Genomic DNA, 20,302 nt, shown 5'->3' with positions numbered 1-20,302 from the left:
GTAGGCTGGAATAGGTGTAGTTTAATTTTCTAACTGTATTTAAAACCTGAAAACAGACAGGCATGAGGGCAGTTGCCAGGCATGAAGACTGGAGGATATTTATGATCACTGGTATACTCCAATAATCTTGTCAAAGATGATCAGATAACTGGACATGTACTGTGAAAGTATATGGGCTATGATTGTTTGGCAGTGAGTTTGCTTCTTTCAGAATTAGTACTAATCCCCATGGCTGATGACAAAATGTTGAAACTGAGCCAGGCATTCTCCTAGAAATTTGGAAAATTCTCACTGGTAAAGCATTCAAGCTGGTTTTCATACTCATCCCAATTTCCTACCTGCTTCAGGTGTTTTCATACAATATAACAAACAAAACAAAACAAAAACAGAAGGAAACACAGAAAATAATATTTTAATTTTGTTAGTTTCCTTCCCTGGTTATTCCTGAGCTGCTTCTAAATCATTGCTATTTTAATTCTGATCTCAGAAAAGCAATGGCTTGGAAACACAGTGTAGAATATCAATGTTACCAATGACTGCAGAAGGGCAGATCTTCATTCAGATTCAGTTTCCTGAATAAGCACAGATACACTGAATATTTCCATGGAAATTTCTTGATTTAAATTGCTGATCTATTAACTCCTACATTAACTCAAAATCAGCATGGAATCAATCATGAATAATAGCATTTTTTAATGTACTTTGAGAACCCTCTGGATCTGAAGCAAAATATTAGTGTAAAAATGATTTCCTTGTTTTGGAAAACATTAGGATGTCAGATTGAAGAACATGTAGTTTGTTATTCAGGGTGCTATATCAGGTAGCAGAATATGGACATGCATATAGCCAAAATCACCCTGATTTTATGGAAGTATAAAAATTTCTTTAAATGTGATTCTGGCTGATACTTATCAGCATTCTCCTAACACTAGAGAAAATTTTGAATAGCGTTACTATTTAATTAATATGATTAATGATTCTGCAAGTCATTATTTGGTCATTGTTCTATAAAACAAAATCATGTGATCAGGGAAGTTGGTGGAAAATATGTTAATTCAGAGTTTAGCCCAGAAATCAAAGCAGTAGTCTTGCTAAGAAAATGTGAAAATGTGATATGGAGTATATAAGACACAAAATTTCTGTCTCCCTTGTTCCTTGCATCTATAATAGAGGTTGAAAGAAAGGAAACGAGAACTGCTTTTCTTTTACTGTCTTGTTGCCTTCCTGTTGCTCCTTTTTCCCCCAAGCTTTTAAATTGTTATTAGAGTAAAATTTTAAATTATTTTTTGCATGTTCTTCTAAAGTCACCACCATACATGAATTTCCCATACAATTACAGAGCTGCAAAAAGAATGCTATGCTACCTGAGAACACAGGAACTGAGAAAGCAAGTGAGGTGTTTTCATGCTTTATGCATCTATTTCTCTTGGTGCTTTTATCATTTCTACATTACCCAAGGAAATGTTCATATGGCTCCTCTCTCCATCTCTGTATGAACCAGTTGCGGTGTGGGGCTCTTTGGCAGATGTTCCAAAAACAGTCTATGTTTACTGAAATGGATGCATGTGGACTTATCAGGTTCCTGTAGTTTTTGGACAGATGACTAATAATCCTGACAGCTTGACTGTAAATTTTTTAATTAGAGATAAACCCCATACTATATAGCAGAGTAACAGAGGATCCAGCTCTATTGTTGCTTTTCAATCAGGTTGTGCAACAACAGGATTAAATAACTCTTTGAGAAATAGTTGCTCTACTGTTATACATTTGGTTAACCAGGTGTCCAACAGCTTTAAAATAATATTCAATGAACCTTCCTCCAGCCTTCATAGGGGCTGAACCACCCAGAGCACAATGCCATCAGAACTCCAGGAAGACAAATAGCTGCGTTTATCCTTCTCCCAAACCTAAGCTTTGGTTGATTCTAGATACGTCCTAATCTCTGAAAGTTTCTTATGCACAGGTTTTTGCTTTCTTTTACAGATACATGGCCATTATTGATCCCTTGAAACCTAGGCTCTCTGCAACTGCTACCAAGGTGGTCATTGGGAGCATATGGACTTTGGCTTTCCTGCTGGCCTTTCCCCAGTGCCTATACTCCATAACCAAGGTGATGCCTGGGAGAACTCTTTGCTATGTAGCATGGCCAGGTGGTCCAAAACAGCACTTTACGTAAGCTTTTGTTCTTTTAAACTTGTGTGTGGTGGTGTCTACACTTGCAATGGACTTGGCAAAAGCTGTAGAGTATCATGCAGATACTCTGCATGCAGAATAACTAACAGAACTGATCACTGAGAAGTATAGAACAAGTTTTGGAAGCTAGAAAGATCGAGCATTTTAAGTGATAAGTGAAACGCATTTATTCTCTTCCACTTCTATGTGTTCTCCATCCCATGCTGCATGTTTACCATCACTGCTTCACTTAAGATTGCTACTTCTACACAGACAGAAATGGTCAGAAATGAGGATAGAATAGGAAATTCAAAGCAAGCTTCCCTTTCATCCTAACCAGAAAAACAAGTATTTCCAGCCTCTCCTTGTCCTAATCAGACTTTTTCCTCTGGATCTCTTCCGTGAGGGGGCTGGATTTCCCCACTTCATTCTGTTACATTATAACAATTACTTATCTCAGATAGCAGTCCAAATAAGAAAACTGTAAAACCTTTAACTGGTTCCAGTTTCTGAAAGTGTAGAATAAAAGTCAATTAAATTCAACATATCCTATTTTACCTCTGGCAGAATTAGGAATAAGTGGTTACCTAGCCACAGAAACATTATCTGCCCTTTCATGTCATCATTGGCATTTAAGATGAACTCTGTGTTCAAGGCTGAAAGCCTGTGTGATTATCCAGAATCAAATTTTACCTTTTGCTCTCTTTCAGGCAGGTGAAAGGGCCCACCCTAGTCATACATAATTTGTATCACTTTAGGAGGCATGCACAGATATTTCTCAGTGATGGCTGGGAATTCTTCACTGATCATTCACTAGGATTTTATCTGAAGATGGCATTCAACCAGGAATCAAGAGTAGTTATCCTTTTTTCCCTAGTGCTTATATCAGCAGAGATAACTATGTTCCACAAAGGCAACAGATATTTCCCATATGCAACGGATCTGCTATATGAAGTACTGTCCTGTTTTTTGCTGGGATAGAGTTAATTTTCTTCCTAGTAGCTGCTGCAGTGCTGTGTTTCGGCTCTAATCTGAGAACAACGCTGAGACAGGACACCTGACACAAACTAGCCAAAGGGATATTCCCTACCACAGCACATCAAGCCCACTGTATAAACCGGGGTGAGTTGGCCAGAAGTGGGTGAGTGGCTTGTGTACTTAAACCAGCTGCAGTTAAACCACGGCAAGTACGTTGGGTAACACAGGACACTTATCAGGGCCTTTGCATAAATATACCGTTTAAATACTTATTTACCTCTTTCATTTATTGTCCAGAGCTTAAAATGCCTAGCTTGTCCTTAGGCTACTTGGCTGTGCAATAATTAATTCAGATAGTTACGGACAAACATACCTTATTTTGCAGTCACTTATCATGATAACTTTAGAGTCCTTCTTAATTTATGCTAGTGCAAGTTCAGAATCAGCTCTAGGAATCCCATAAAGCTCTTGCATTAAAATGTAAACAAGTTTGCAGTGCAGTTCAAGACACCAGGGACTAGCCAGTCAATATAAAACATGCTTTGTGCTACAGTAGCACTCTTGTCTTCCAGCAGCCCAGTCCATCGGTATAGCTCCTCTGAAAGCACTTATCAGCTTTATGGTTTTTATTGCAGGTATCATGTTATTGTGATTGTCCTGGTTTACTGCTTTCCACTGCTTGTCATGGGCATCACTTATTCCATAGTGGGAATTACGCTCTGGGGAGGAGAAATACCAGGCGACACATCTGACAAATATCACGAGCAGCTCAAAGCTAAGAGAAAGGTACTGTTCCATTAAATCTCACTAAGTGAACCCTGATAACATCATCTGCAATTGTGTTGCAAAGTATCACAGTATATGCCTTCAGAAACACCAAATTACTTGAAATAACAGTAATGAGAGATCTACTTTAATAAAAAAATTAATGAAGTTTGACAAGTTGCCTTCTATGTTCATTAGCTGGTGGTTTGGGTTGGTTTTTTTTTTGTAACTTTACTGTTCACCATTAAATAAAGGTTTGATTTTAACTTTTTACTCTGCATATAGCAGCATATACTGTGTCTGATATGTGGAAACTAAGCCCAAATATTTAGTCTTTACAGAGCTAAAATACTGACTTTGGAACGATGGGCTAGTGAACCATTAGCTCCTCTTCAGCCACATTCTCATCCTACAGAAAGAAAAGTGAATCTTGCTGTAATTTTCAGTAGATTAAGGCCCATTCAGCTTTGAGATGAGTGCTGATCGGCCTGCTCATATTAAATATTTTAGGTTTTAAATCAATAACCTTTGGTGGGAAATAGAAATTATTTTTTCCCAGTTACTTTCTTTCAATCTTTTTCACTGTAAGTCTTGCCTAATTTAACAAGACTGTGGATTGCTTATGAACTGATTATTTTACTATTTCCAGTCCAGTTTTCATGATGTTACAGTACCATGAAAGTTTCTTTCTTATAACATTCATTTTCTTAAAATAACTTATTTAATAAAACAGTCCTTCTGCTTTTTATTTCTGACAATTTTTCATACTAAAATGCACTTAACCTTTCATATTTGAAGAAATGGAACCCGAACAGGGACTTCTAACTCACAATGATGAGCACATTTCCAGTTGCTCAGTTTGCTTCCTGACACTGTGAATATGTTTGAGCAGTGGTATAGGCTACGACACTGTAGCAGTAGCAGAGTGCAGCATCTTGAGTTCTGAGACAATAGGAGATCTTCTGCAAATACTGGAGGACACTGATGTTTCCATTTCTTTTAGGACACTGTCAGCAATATTAAAGTGTTTTTTGCCCACATATTACACAGAAAAAGTTGTTACAGCAAAGGATACATGAAAGGAAACATTAGGATCATTTCTCATTCATATACCTTCAGACTCGTAAGAGGCAAGTGCAAAATTTTTATGGCAAGTTTCAGTTGTCAGAATGGTAGACATGCCTAGGCAGCTTTACAGTATGATGTGCAATGCCTCCTATGAAACCAAAGTTGTTATTTATTTTCACTTTTACATAGCTTTTTTAAGAGGGAAAAATGCTAGCTTCTCTTAAGGAAGCAAAATGCAGTTTGACTAGAATTATCACTACTGTTGCTTTGTAACAGCTTAAAGATTATCTGGAATGTGATTAGACAGAAAATGATGGAAAATCCTCATGATTTTTCATGTGCTTTACATATTTGTCCCAAAATGAAATTATTGGACTGATTTCCAGAAATGCTAAAAGCATTTTAAATTATCAGCATTTGGCTCTTTAACATAATCCACAGAAGTCCAACATTACCATTACAGTCTTTGCCATGCCTGTTGTCACTTACCCAAAAGTGTATTTTCAAAGTTACAAAATTACCTTTCCTACAGGGCATAAGCAGGAAAAGATTTCACTCATCAATTAAGAGTGCTATCACCAATACTGTCCTTCCAGCCAGTGAGGAACTGGCAAGAGACAAGGAGTAGCATCCTTAATTAAAGGATGAGAGTACTGGAATGCATGCCTTCAACACATGGAACAAGGGGATTAAATTATGGGCAGATATATTGTAACTGCATCAGCGACTTTATTGGCAGAGCTCCATGACAGCTCTTCAGTTCCACTGTTGTGCTCTCCAGCAGGATTTATTAAATACCTGGTATTTGGAAAGACGATAGAGTGGAATCCAAATAAAGCTATCATTCAGCCTGCCTCTGATAATAGAGCTATTGCTTTTCCTTTATTAAAACAAAGAAATCATCTGTTTTTCTTGCTATTTAGCATGCAGATATCTAGACATATGGAAAGTCTGTGCACTTGTTATGAAGGAGAAATATAAAATAGCTGACTGCATGTTTCATTTTATGCAATGATACAGTACAGAGGATGTTTGGTTAGGATTGTTTGAAATGGTATTTAATGTTAAGAAGGTAGTGAACGGAAGAAAAGAAGAAACATTTGCCAATAGAAGATTTGAAGCTTAGGAAAGTTGTTAGTAGTTTGATGGACAGTCTCATCACTCCTCATGTGTGACTCCATATGCACCCTGAATCCTTCTGAAAGCAACATCAAAGAAGAAAGGATTCAAAGAGTTTCACTGTACACACTACAGGTTGGGCAACACAAAGTCATACTTAGCATCTTTAAGGGTCAAAGATGAAATTTTTAGAAATTCAGGACTGCCGGAGACTAATACCAATACTTTCTATTTTTTGTAACAGATCAAATGTCTCAGGGACTGACCCACTTAAAGTTGCCTGACATCGATCTTTCGAACTTCTGAACTTTCACTACATGTGGGGACTTGGCAGGCATTACCCCTTCTTCTTAAAGATCCTGGCATGAGACTCACTGATGTTCAGCTGAACATCATTTATTCTCCTGCAGTTCCAATTTTCATAAGACAGAATTATAGTCTCAATATTGTCATACATGACTAAAGTTTACATAGGTGGTTTATAACATTACTATCAGATTTTACTAGGCCAAAGTGTTCTTTATATTCACTGCAAAGACTTGCTCACAGATTTTGCCTCCACCCTCTTTTTTTTTCTATCTATCTAACCTGTTCCAATCCCTCTTCCAACTTTACTTAGCCTGTAAGAGGGAATAATCATACACTGTAAATAAAATCAATCAGTTATTGTCGTCTTTGTCAAGGGATGCAGTTCTGATACAACTGTTTTCTGAAAAAATAGCGTGCAGATGCCATTGCCTTGTCCGAAAATGAAGAACACAGAAGAACAGAAAATACTCTCCTAACTTTTTTTTGTTTTCTTTACAGTTCCACTTACCTCTAACTCTTAACTTTATGATAATGTATCACTGTGCACCTTTTTCAGCAATTTTCACTCCTCCATACATAAGCTTCTGCCTGCATTCATTGCTTCTCCTAACACAGCTTGAGGTGTCATTTCAACTTCTTACTACGATAATGATTTATTAAAGGCCACATATTTCTAATATCAAAATTGTTTTTCAAATTTGCTGTAAAAACAGAAAAAAACCTGTATATTTTCTAGTGACTCACACTATTACAGGACTTACTAAAGAGATGGTCAGGTTTACCAGCCTAAGTACATAAGGAAATTTTCAAAGTTTTTCATATATATATTTTGACAGCAGAAGTAGACATCCCATATACATTTACAGTCAAATGCATCTGTTTAATCAGTTAACATAGTATATGCAACACTGGAAGAGAAAATGAAAAAGTAGATAACTTTAGACTTCCATCTGAAAAGAAAATACTATTCAAACCAATATGGGACTGTAGGAATAATGATATCATGAGAACCACTTTTGAATATGAATTTGAAATATCACACAGTGCGAGAAGCCAAATCAAGTAAGACGGCAGGACACGCTTTTCCAAGTCAGGGTCGGAACAGTCACAAGTAAATTCAAAAATCACTCAAAATTACTGTGTGAAAAAAGCTTTTACTAGATAAACAGAAATAACTAGATATTTACTAGATAAACAGGTGAACTCTTACAGAACTACAAGTAAATATTACAAAAAGGCATCCAAACAATATTAAATAATTTTCTGAAACACTTGCATAGAATATTTCCCCTCTTTCATAGGTTATGGAAGTAAGCAACAGGACAGGATCTGAACAAATGGTCTCTCTAAGAACTGCTGCATGAACAGTTCACATGTAGCCACTCACACGTATTTTTCTCTTAACGTTATCTTATTCCCAGCATAAGGACCAGCATTCCAATCTCTAACAACTTACATACGCTATATTCCATTTTCAAAATGGCATAAGGGAGTCAAGCTCTTTAATATAACAGAACATCAATATAACTTGACTATCCTAAATTCCATTAAAACACCAGCTGAAATCAACTACTCTACATAGCTTTGTACTACAGACTTCAAGGAATAGCCAAATCTTCACAGATGACACCCTAGTCTATACTGAATCACAACCTATACATGTGTTATAAAAGTCCGACAGTAATAAACGCAGCATTTTTTGGCCTTTATTCAGGTGATGGTCTGCCAAGGCTGTACATCTAAATATACACTTCTCCATGTTATGTATGCAAAGAGAACCAAATCCTGGAGCACACAGATACAGGTGGAAAGCATCTGGGTTGCAGTTTGTCCAAATCAGCCATGTAACAGCAGACTATGTAAGAGACTTATATTGCCACAAACCTTGTCCACCACTTATTTATTCATGGTGCATGAATGTTTTCACCTTGTAGATCCATTTGTGCTTGTGCTCCATGGACAAAAGTGACTGCCATGGTGATGTAGGAGCACTTTGCTTACATACTGAGAGGGTGCCCACTCTGGAACTGTGCAAACATGCACAAAGAGGCACATGTGCTCCCCACCTTGGAAGCACCCCTTTGATTGGGGGAATTAAACCCTATTTTATTAGTCCTTAGTTCAGCAAATCCCAGATTTTTTCCAAGTATGATCTTACCTAGAACAGTGTAAAACAATCCCCAAAGCTAGCTCAGTACCAATCCAGCAGTTTCTATCTATCTCCTCTGTGATATATAAAATGAAGCCAATATCAAGACTGTCACTGTCAAAGCTGTGTTCCATGCAACATTAGAAAAGCGTAATTTTAAAATGCCAGTAGCTAAGACTGCTCATGAAAAATGTCACTATTGTTTTGTTTGGGGGGGGATCCCACATTTTAGCATTTGTAAGACAGCAATCTGACTCAAAGCTACTACATACTAGAACAGTATCTTTTTCAGCATTACAGCTTAAATAGGAAAGAAAGTGATTGTGGATTCGGTCTGTAGCAAGGGATTATGCAAACTGAAATGTAGTTTCTTTATCTCAAGCAACTGAAAAAAAGAAAGTATAAGTTGGAAGAATAAAATTATTTGTTGAGTACTGGAATTGGTAAGCACCTTACCTGACTGAAAGACTTCCAAGCTCTTTGATTCCTTCTCATTCTAAATGTGCATCTCTTTCAGCTATTAAGAATCTGTCTTTTCTCTGTGCTAAAATAGCACAGAAAATCCTTGAGTTTGTCAAAATAATATGAAAACCCGCAGCACTTGGCATCTCAGAAATCAGTCCTATCTCCATACTAACAGAGACCTTTGAATCTTAACTTTCTTGCAAAAGATTGTTTACTCCAAGTAAGCATTGTGGAGAAGCAAAAGACATAATGGTGCTTCCCTTCTCTCTGGTGCTTAGTGTATAAATGCCATGTACGTCTGCCAGGATTGGGAAGTGGATTTACTGATTGCATTCTAACAATGAAAGAATGCTTCTTACTCAGGAAAGGTTTAAAGGAATGGGCAGGACTACAAAGCACATAAATTAATTTTTTCTAATGACAGCTTTTTCTTAGTCATAGGCAGAAATACATCCATATCAGCACAACATGTTGATGAAAATCAAAATATAAACCACTTTGATTTTCTATCATATTCCAAATCTAGCCTCAAGACTCACCTAAAGGTTGCCCAACTGAGAGACTCAGTACAACGCATTTTAACTAAAGTCCTGGGACACAGGAAAAACTCTTTCCTCTGCCCATGCTTCCCATAATACACAAAGGAAGGTGGAGCAGAACACCAGAGGAAAATGGTGCCACTGGGATACCGATAGACAATGTTCACTGCAGTCATAAATTTTTGAAAGCTCCGTGGTGAAATGGTGGCAGGAACAGAGTTAGACATTAAGCACTACCGAATTCAGTAATTTTCTGGTTTGCTTGCTTTAGAAATGTTTCCTAACCCCCAAGAGCAAACCCTTATTAATGAATTCTACGCAACACAGAACAGAGGAGAAAGCAATTGAAAAATGGTGATACCTCAAAAAACAAAACAGAACAGGCATATTAAAAGGAAATTAAATCCAAGAACTTTGTATTGTCAGAGCTACAGGTCTATGCACTCCACCCCCCACAAAAAAAACCAAACCAAACCAAACAAAACCCAAAAACCATTGAGGCACTCTTTTAAACTCTGCAGTTGAACCTGCAAAGTGCCATTGGAGATTTTTTAGTGAAATATCACAGTGTATTGGGAAAAGACAGTAAAGCTTTTGCAGCAAATTCATACTTGGCCTGTTTCACTTCTTTTCCCTGTGCCCTAATTGAGCTTAATGATTTACTAGCATTCATTCATCAGAATTTATACCAAGTAAAATAAAGGTGCCCTGGGTTTATAGACCTTGAAGGCAGTTTCTGTTCATGGTTATTGATATCATCAAGAAATGAAACTTAATGGAAAGATTAGAGGTACAGACAACTGCAATCATAAAGTGTTATGGTATGGCCTTGCACAGTATGTGTGCCTGCCTCTGAAAGAGGAAATGAAATTGGGAATAATCTCCCTCCTTTTCAGCTTCCTCTTATTCTTCTTTTCCTCCATTTCTGCCAACATACATTCATTCTTAGTGAATGAAACAAGGACAGACTAGTGCTTTTTCATTCCTCCCGTAACTTCTGTGGTTAACTTCAAATTCAACTGTAGCTGCCCTGTGTTTTAAACAATTTTATGCCACACAGACTTGCAACATCACACTTCGCTTTTTCTTAGGTAATATATCAGTGAGTGCATTGTACTTTTCTTAAACAACCTTTTTTGCTGGAAAAAATAGCACTTTTTTGTGCCAGGAGAACACACTTTACACATTCAACTGCATCACGTCTTCCCCTAAATGTACATATATCAGCATATTACCACTCACTTCAGTGAAACTGAGACTAATACAACCTTATCTGAGAGAAAAATTACAGTTTAAATTTTTAGCTGATTTTTGTTACTTATTAAAACCAGCTGTAAATGGAACAATTAAGAAAGTAGTGTGCTTCACTGTCTGTCATTCCAGTGACTTGTCACTTCACAAATCAAATCAAACACTAATGGCCATCTAACATCATCTTTTGCTTGTTGTTTAGTTTAACTATTTGCTTCAGGAATTTCTGCTTTCTGGATGATGATGACATAATATTTAATCATGGATTTCCAGACAAAAAGCTACAAGAAAATTTTATGCTGATCTCAATGTTTTTAAAGATGAGTGTTTTGTTTTAAACAAAAAAGTAACTTTGCAGGAAAAGATGTGATTTTTGTGTAGGTGATTTGGCATTTGTCACTTCAAAACTTAATTACAAAAAAAAAGTTAAATCATTTAAAATAAGAATTGAATTGCCTGAAATTTTGACAAAAAATTTTTTGTTGAGGATTTTCTTTGTGTCATACTGGAAATAGTTATTTCGGGATTTCTGTTTCTCTGAAGAAAACCTGAAATATTTAGTAGTAATGTAATCCAAAACTTAGTTCATTTTGTGTTTTAATTTTTGAATGCAGCAGTTGAAATAAAAAAGCTATTATTTGTACAGACTGTGAAGGTTTATTAGCTTTAGAATACCTTTAACTAGGCTTTTCAAGTATGGCTTGTCCTGCCCTTCAGTGCAACACAGCTAGCTAACAAGAATTTGGATGTTAGAAAAAGACAAACAACTTTCTTTTGAAAATGTAGTTAACACAATTTAGTATGCCAAACTGGCAACCTGCTCTCTTACTGTGATTTCTAGCAGCTCTAGGGCATGCCTGGCACAGTGTTCAACCACATTAAACTGCATATACTGCTGGAAAGCTCTACTGTTTCAATTCTCAAGCACTGCACAGGTGAAATGTGCACTATAAATATGGATTTGTCTGATTATACTTTGAAAACTTGGAGACAAAAATCCTTCCATTTAGTACCTACAATATTTCAATGATAAATAATTGTAGGAATAATTTCACACGCACAGCTGGTACTGCAAGACTTGCTAATTAGATATGAAGGCAAGTAATTAGACTTTCAAGCATTCTGAAATTACAAAAATCCTGAATGGTGTTGAAGTAATACTTATCATTCCTGGCAGGTATAAAAACATAGCAAAAAGCAAAGTGCACTTGTAAGTCAATGGACAGAGAGCTTAAGTACTGTGGTAAAACTATGGAGTTAAGTCTTCTACCCGTACAATGTGTGCAAGGCAGAGGTGTAAATCCTAGCAGAAAAAGCCATGGAAGCTAGATCCAAAGGAGTAGAAAAGACATGCCATTTAATGATCAACTGTGATTTGCCAACATATATTTGTGTTGTCATTTCAGATACGGAATTTAATCCAGAAATGTCTATTCATGTACAGTCACAACCTCTTCTTTCCCCCAAAAACCCTCTTATATACAGTCCCATGTACCTCTATACATGTCTAGATATAGACATACATACACTCACCTAAGGTGAAAGTGATACTATGTTTTGGTGTGTTGCCTTCCCTTATAATCTTCCTTCTGCAATGATTTACAGTTAACTGATGAAAAGTGCCTTAGAAGAACCAAATAGCAATAATGTTGGGGTTTGTGTGGACAGATGCCCCTTTTGTATCTTCAAGTGATGATCAGTATGTGTATCAGTAATAATAAGTATTGTCTTGTACAGCACAGATCCACCCAGCAGGAAAGATTGTAAACTGGTGCCAGATATTAAATGAAAAGTTGCTTTGTATTTCCCACAGGAAGATGTAATATGGATGGCACCATAACATTTATACATAAAACACGTAAAATTATTTAATTACGTTACCTGAAATTTTATAAAAATACCAACCTAAGGCACGTAGGTATGGGAAATGGCATCTTTTTTTTTCTTTTTCCTGGCAAAACTACAAGCAGTAGGAAACAGTACCTTGTGCAGAGAAATGAAAACAAAACAGCTGTCGATAGCAATCTCGATTACTCCTCGGTATTGACAGTACAAATGAACAAGAGACCTCCCAGCACAGATCTATCATGTCTGGTTTCATTTTACTTATGAATCAAAAAAAATCTGTTATGTAAATGTGTGACATATTGTGTTGAATATGCCAGGTGGACCAGTATTTGGCACAGGTGAAGAGGGAAAGACAGGGGTGAAAGTTTTACGTGACTTGCAACTTTTCTTCTGTGTTTCAAGTGCAAAACAGAGGTCCTTTTGATTTGTGCTTAATGGAAACTATGGTAGCTAACAAATGTTATGATGACTGCAGAAAACAACAAATAATGATCACCAGCAGAGGAAACTGTTATCCTCTGAAATTAAGCAGGATACTGCAGTTGCTCATTTCCTACAACCTTGTATTTACTCCAATGACTTCTAATAAATGGGATAAGAAATATACTTGCAGACCACTACAGAGAAAGATACCAGGGTCAATAAAGGCCAAAATGAGGTGTCCAAAACACCCTGTAACCTTATCCCATGATTAGGCGTACAGAAAAAAGTAGCATTTTAGATAGCCAAACACAAGTAAGGAAATATATTACTTGGAAGAATCAATACAAATGAAGTTAGAGAAGATTTTCACGTTATTTTTCTCAGGAAAAGGAGGATCTTCAGCCAAGTAAAAAAAAAAAAAAAAAAGAAGAAAAAAAAGAAAAAGAAAAAAATAAGCAGAAATTTAGGAATGTGGGATTAAAGGAAAATTATATAAAAGCATATTCATTCTTTGCTTTGACTAACTTTAATCAAGTGCAAGAAAATCATTAATGGATGTTGAAATGCTAGTCCAAATAAAAAAATCTAATGTATATTATTAAATAGCATTATTACATCCTTCTTTCAGGTGGTAAAAATGATGATCGTGGTTGTGCTGACGTTTGCCATCTGCTGGCTGCCATACCACATTTACTTCATAGTTACTGGAATCTACCAACAATTAAATCGGTGGAAATACATTCAGCAAATCTATTTGGCCAGCTTTTGGCTTGCCATGAGCTCTACAATGTACAATCCCATTATCTACTGCTGTCTTAATAAGAGGTAAGAGCTGGTTATGAAACAGTTGGTATGCATAACTTCAATGAAAATATAAATGGTTTAAATGGGATAAAAGACAAAAAAAAATTCATTTGAATAATTTTCAGTTAGTGGGAAAGAAAGCAAAGCACAAAAAAACCCTTCCTTTAGGTTTGTACTTGAAATGAATCCCAAAAACCAAATGTGCAGTTCCCGTAGTTACATTAGTTTAATTTCCGAGCAGAATTCAGTATTCAGAAACCACCCTTTTCTGTTTCCACATGCAAAATTTAAAATCTATAGCAGTTTAATATTTTTTGGCTTGCAAAACATTAAAATAAAGAAGTAAAGACAATCGTTAGCGATATACAGTGGAATCTGTATGTTCACTAACTAATGGTAGCCACAAATTCGTTTTGCAATACTGGAAGGATATAATATAAAACGTGGTTTACTGCGTATTTTAATACTTCACCATTAGGTTTCTACTGAGCTCCGAGGTCTGTAACAGGCCAATAAAACAAATACTACTCAATACTGAATTACAGTAGTGTTTGACAGCAACACATTATGCTCTGAATTTCAAAGGCACTGCTGTTGAGTTTGGTGAAATATTTGGTGGTTTGAGACTACTGAATTGCAGAATGAACTCATGCTTTTCATTTCAGCTTGTAGGACCAGGATCTAAACAAACGTCATCCTAGCCATACTGTTTTTCAGTATTACTTCTCGTAATGCAGTCAGTATGAATCAGTATTGAATAAGTAATCTTAAATATTATTTGACATCTTTTTTGAATGAGCAGCCAGTGTCAAGCGTAATTGCTGACAAGTTTTATGCCGATTTTGTTGAATATTTATAAAACCCGTCTAAGGATCATGCAATACCTGTGAAAAGGAGTCTAACTGAAAATGAAGTGACCAAATCCTGCCAAGCTTTTATTGGTGTGAAAACACTGGAGTTTGCCTCATTGATGAGAATAGCTTATGATGCTTAACATTCATCGTCTGTTAAAATGTCAAGGTAATGCTCAATTTCATACACCTTTCTGCCCCTTTTGATGATTACAACTGTTTAAAGAAAAGGTAAAGTTCTCATATGACAGAATGATACCCTAACTCAAATGGCAAATTTCCCACTAATTTCAACAGAAATCAGAATTCTCTGGATGTCCAATGTCTGCAAAATCAAAGGCAAGGAAGGATCATGCCTCATATTTTCTCAATTACTACCATAAAACCTCTAAAACATTGCCATTTTCTTCAAAAACTTTTTATGCAGAATCATGAAAGATGTTATTCAGAAAAATTTAATGTCTCATATGGCTTGTGTTGACACTCATACACTGCAAAACTAAACATCTGGATGAAAAAATACAATCAACAAACATTTCATAATTTTGAGACACATTAAAGGTCATCTTGTACAGAATGTAATGCAAGGAGGAAATACTGGTGAAAGTTTTCTTATAATTAAGCTCCATATTGAAATCAAGAAGTCAGAATGTCTGCTTCCTTTTCATGCAGCAGGGAAATACAGTCTGTTGCTGGGAGTCAGATTAATTCATGCAGTATTGTTACCTCTGCTGGATCTAATATGAGACAGTGTTACAACACCTATCCCCAGCCTCATCCTTCAGGTTAATTGGGATATTACTTATGTATCTAGATAAAGAGGGCATTACTTCAAGATGAAATAAAAATATGCCCTGAATAAGAAAGAGGAGGTGAGACAAAAAATAATACACTCTAAAGATGTTTAGGTTTTACAGTCTCCTTCACTAAATCCATTCCCATCAGAGGTTCTTTCAATATTTTTTTTGAATTCCATAATTCTATCTGAACAGAGAAACACTGAATAGCAAGTTATCTGCTCATTTGTCATCATGTGACAGTCCTGTGACAAACTTGAAAAACTGGAGAGGAATAAAGTTATTTCTCTGAGATCATTCAACTTTCACCGAAAACAATCTAAATTTTTATCTGTAGTCATCACTGTGGTAGCTGAACCATTGCTCCAAAAAGCTTACAGGCACAACAAACAACATGGATGATCATTGAAACAGAAACAAGAGGAGCAAGACAAGTGAGAAAGTCTGAGAAGTTTTAGGCCTAGGCGAAAAGGTGCTCTTTTTCAGGTTACACATAAATATACAGCAAATTGCTTATCTAACATTTAACTTCTATTCTGAAAATGCATACACACAATAAGTAACAGTAGTTTTTATAGTAAATTTCTCCCTCTGAATTGAATAACACTGTCTGAGTATTGCAAGCACTAATGTGCTAAAGCCCCAGAATTCCCATTTGTACATCGTTCACATTCAGTTTTCAACTTTCTAGGATCTTCTTTGGTTACTATAATTTTCCAAATATGTGATATGAACAATTATTAGTCACTACATCATTCCCTTTCAAGCATCTCTGTTAGAAAAAGAAACACAGAAGGGATATTGGAATCTGGAAGCTGGGGTGGTATTTTACAGAAAAGAATGTTACAAAGTTCCTTGCTGAGAGAAAATGAAAATATTGGTGCAAATTTCATCACCGCTCAAAAAAAAAATATTCTGTGAAGACAGTGCTATGAAAGCTGGTGTTTACTTATTTAGGCACAGGCAAAGGAAGGGAAATTGAGTACAAGGAAAATACCAATGTTAAAATGCAGGGAAAGTATATTGAAAATCCGAAACAGAAATGAGCTGTTATTGCTATCTTTTTTAACGTTACTCAGACTTTAGTCAAGGAAACTCCCACTAACTTCACCACAAAGAGGATTAGGGACAAGATAATTAGCTAAGTCAGTGTCCTGTCAGCACAGTATATATATTTTCAGATGAAGGCCTGTGGCTGGGTCACAACACAGGCTTTCACCAAACATCTTTCCTCCCAGGTTCCGAGCTGGCTTCAAATGCGCTTTCCGTTGGTGCCCCTTCATTGAGATGTCCAGCTATGATGAGCTAGAGCTCAAAGCAGCCAGGTTTCATCCCACTCGGCAAAGCAGCCTATATGCTGTGTCCAGAATGGAGTCCAGCATGACAGTGGTGTTCGACACCAGCGATGGAGACAACACCCATGCCAGCCGTAAGAAAAGAGCAGCTCCAAAAGACACGAGTTTCAATGGCAGCTCACGGAAGAATTCCAAGACTGTCTCCACAGCCTCAAGTCTCAACAGTTCACTGCACACATCAGTAGATGATTATTCCTGAGCATTTAATGGTGACAGCTGCTAGAGGGGCAGCACTGGACAATGCTTTCCTACTTTGGGACTAGATATTCATATGACAGGAAAGCAAAGATAATTCCACTGACAAACCCTAGCTATAAATACCATGAGACTTTTACGCATCGCTTTTCTGCTTTGGAAAGAAAGAGGAACTTCAAGACATATGTATGCATCAGTTTGAAAGCACACACTTTTACACAGCAATGTTGGTAGCAATTATCTGAAACAAGCCAATGGCGTAAAATATATTGTTTCAGCTCTATCTGACCTGTGGCATTTATGTTTCACTGTAGTGTAACAGACTCCTTATTAAAGCTGAAATGCATGATATTTTCTACTATGAATTTATTAATTTTACAGTAACAAAATTACATGAGATCTGATAAAATATTTCTTTGTAGTGAAGACATAATAAGCCCCAAGTCTATTCTTTTTTATATATGTATATAATTAAGCCCTATTCCCAGGAAAATAGACAAAATGGAGTTCACGTGAATGAAGTTCAACTCTGTCTGCAACAGGACAATTTTTCAAATATATATGAAAAACATTTTTTTAAAAGGAAACAATCTCTAAGTGACTATGTTAAATTCTACCAAAGTTTTTATATTAGTGAATATTAGATTCCAATGGAACGTGTACTTCCAGGAGGATGCACTGCCTAGATGTATGTCTTGTGTCTTAGTGCTAAAGTGCTTAAGTATTAAGAACTTCCTCTAGTGACCCTAAAAGGACCTTTGTGATCGACTTTAGAAAGGCCAAAAGATTTTAAACTGGCAATTCACATATAAGAAAAATAGCACCGTGGCAATGAGCTTTTCTCTGCAGAAGACACAGTAACTTATGTCACTATGAAAAACCTCTACCAGGAAAAAAAGTATTTGGGTTGTTTTCCAAAATTTTCCATGTAAATATATTATTCTGCTTGCATCTGAAAACATTAGGCGTTATTACATGGACACTTTCCCACCTGATTCAGGGAAAATCCACTGACTATCACTGTTGCAAAGAGAGCTGAAATTACTACGAAAGTGACCAGAGGGCAGCCTTTGTTTTAGATAAATGGCTATGTCAGTTGAATAGATCAGCTGGGTGTTTGAATGCTTGTCCTCAAAGTTAATCAAAACTGAAGCAAAAGAGTGTCTTCCTGAGTTGGCCAGGCCAGCACAGGGGAGTGTATACCTGACTCAACCCAACGCAGTATCAAACCTGAGCAAGAAGAGAGAAAGGCTTGAGGTGGCTTTAGCTCACGTTCCTTCCCAGCAACTAGGAATGCCCAGCATTGTGAGCATGTGATATGAGACTAGTAACGAGAATCATGTTTGCATTGTGATTCATCTGTATAGTCAATTGCTGTATTCTCCTAAGTGTAATTTGAATTTGTACCGTGATTTCAGTGCCTTGCTGTATCACTCTGCTATATCAAAATCCTGTGTAAGGTGAAACATCCTCAAATAAGTAAATCTAGTATTTAACATTAAACTCTCCATGTGTGAAATAACTGAAGAAACTGGTCATGGAGTATTGTACTCTGATAAAAATGTATCACAATTCCAGACTCACAATTTTCTTATCCAAGGCTTGATCTTAAATTCTCTGAAGCAAAGAGCTCTGTTCACTAATGGCTTTCCTTCTAATTTTAAAATCTTCACAGGTGTTTAACAACTCTGCTGAGGAGATTCAGGATAGCCACACACATAAAAATAATGAACCTAAGCATATTAACCCAATGGTGATATATTACAAACACGTGCTGTAAATTCCTCTGTCTGCTCATGTACAACTTTTGAGGAACATATATGTATAGTTATATAAACTGTCTTTTCTAACTATGGCTGTTACAAAATCAGTGTTGATAAACGCCAATACACGGATGTATGTTTGAACAATATGGCTGTACTGAGACTAATTTATTGTTTTTAAATGTAGAGTATAACTCTTTAAAAGCTATATATAAAAATACAGCATCACAAATAAAAAAACCATGGTTGTTTTGTATATACAAAACATGATCCTTGGCTGACAAATATTGAGGAACCAAGAATGGCTTCCTCACACCTATGTCTTCAATTAATGAAACAATTTCACTTTACTGTTTTAGGACATGACCTCCTATACAAGTAATCTATTGACAATTTCACCGTATTTTGTGGTGTAAAAAAACCCATCCTCACCATTCCTGTAGTTCTCTGAATTTACAGGATATTCCTGTACAACATATAAGAAATCTGTGCTTTTAATCACAGCATTGTTTTAGCAAAACATTATGATGATAAATGGTACAAATCCATGTCTCTATCTCAGCCTCAAAAAGCATAAACGGTTACCCAGTTGAACAAGTATCCTCTAAAATGTTTGTCTGATGAAAAGACTTCATTGTTCCCTGAACTGCCATTTTGCAATGAGGTTCCCTTGATACAGGTAGGACAGTTTTAACTTTCACATCTCCAGAGACAGTATGTTGTAAGTTTCTCTTGCATTCCCCTGACATTGGCTAAACCTGTCACAAAGTTAAAGAAAAGGAGGCTAAACATGACTACATTGAAACACAGTAATTCAAAATATGGCTACATTTAAACACAGCAGTAAACAAGAACCTCCTATTTCACCAATATAAATTTCGAAACACGGATCTTCAAAACTCATTTCATTAATAGAGATTTATAATACCTTTGTCTCAAGTCTGCCATATAAAAGCATGATGTTGAGAGGAAAACTGAACTCAGAGCTTGGAGTAAGCTCAGGGTACTCATACAAGATGCATTAAGTAGATTGCAGCTTGTGGCTACTTGGCAGGAATCCCTTCACAGCCTCCCTTCCAGTGCAAGTCTTATTGTCAAGGTTGTGAGGCCCTGGCAGAACTGCATGGCATGAGCTATTTGCAGCATTTTTATGTCTAGTAACTGAATGTGTCCATTGAGGTAGGTCACAGACCAATACTAATACACATTTGCAAAAATAACATTCAAAAGGGGGTAGTGTAGAAAAGGAGAGCAAAACACAAGTTTTAGAAGTTGCCTCTTTTTATCTAGATAAAAACATTCAGGTGTTTTGGATGTGGATGTTTTTTCTTTAATACCAGTGAATTTTTTTTTGCAGCAGTAAACAAGAACCTCCTAATTCACCAATATAAATTTCAAAACTTTTCATGTTGTTCTCTCCAAGAACCACAGAGTTTATAAAAACACTTGTT

General features: G+C 36.4%; 1 protein-coding gene across 1 annotated transcript in view; it reads left to right on the top strand.

The window, feature by feature from the left end:
• Positions 1-17,092, top strand: part of TACR3 (tachykinin receptor 3) — a 31,136-nt gene extending 14,044 nt beyond the window's left edge. The window contains exons 2-5 of the mRNA XM_030491973.1: positions 1,984-2,172; positions 3,786-3,936; positions 13,715-13,911; positions 16,777-17,092. Coding sequence (XP_030347833.1) covers positions 1,984-2,172; positions 3,786-3,936; positions 13,715-13,911; positions 16,777-17,092 — 853 coding nt within the window. The remainder of the gene's footprint in view (positions 1-1,983; positions 2,173-3,785; positions 3,937-13,714; positions 13,912-16,776) is intronic.
• Positions 17,093-20,302: the final 3,210 nt, after the last annotated feature.

The sequence above is a fragment of the Strigops habroptila genome, chromosome 7, assembly GCF_004027225.2.
Source record: "Strigops habroptila isolate Jane chromosome 7, bStrHab1.2.pri, whole genome shotgun sequence".
Taxonomy (NCBI): Eukaryota; Metazoa; Chordata; class Aves; order Psittaciformes; family Psittacidae; genus Strigops; species Strigops habroptila.
This window is presented reverse-complemented; position numbering and strand designations above follow the sequence as displayed.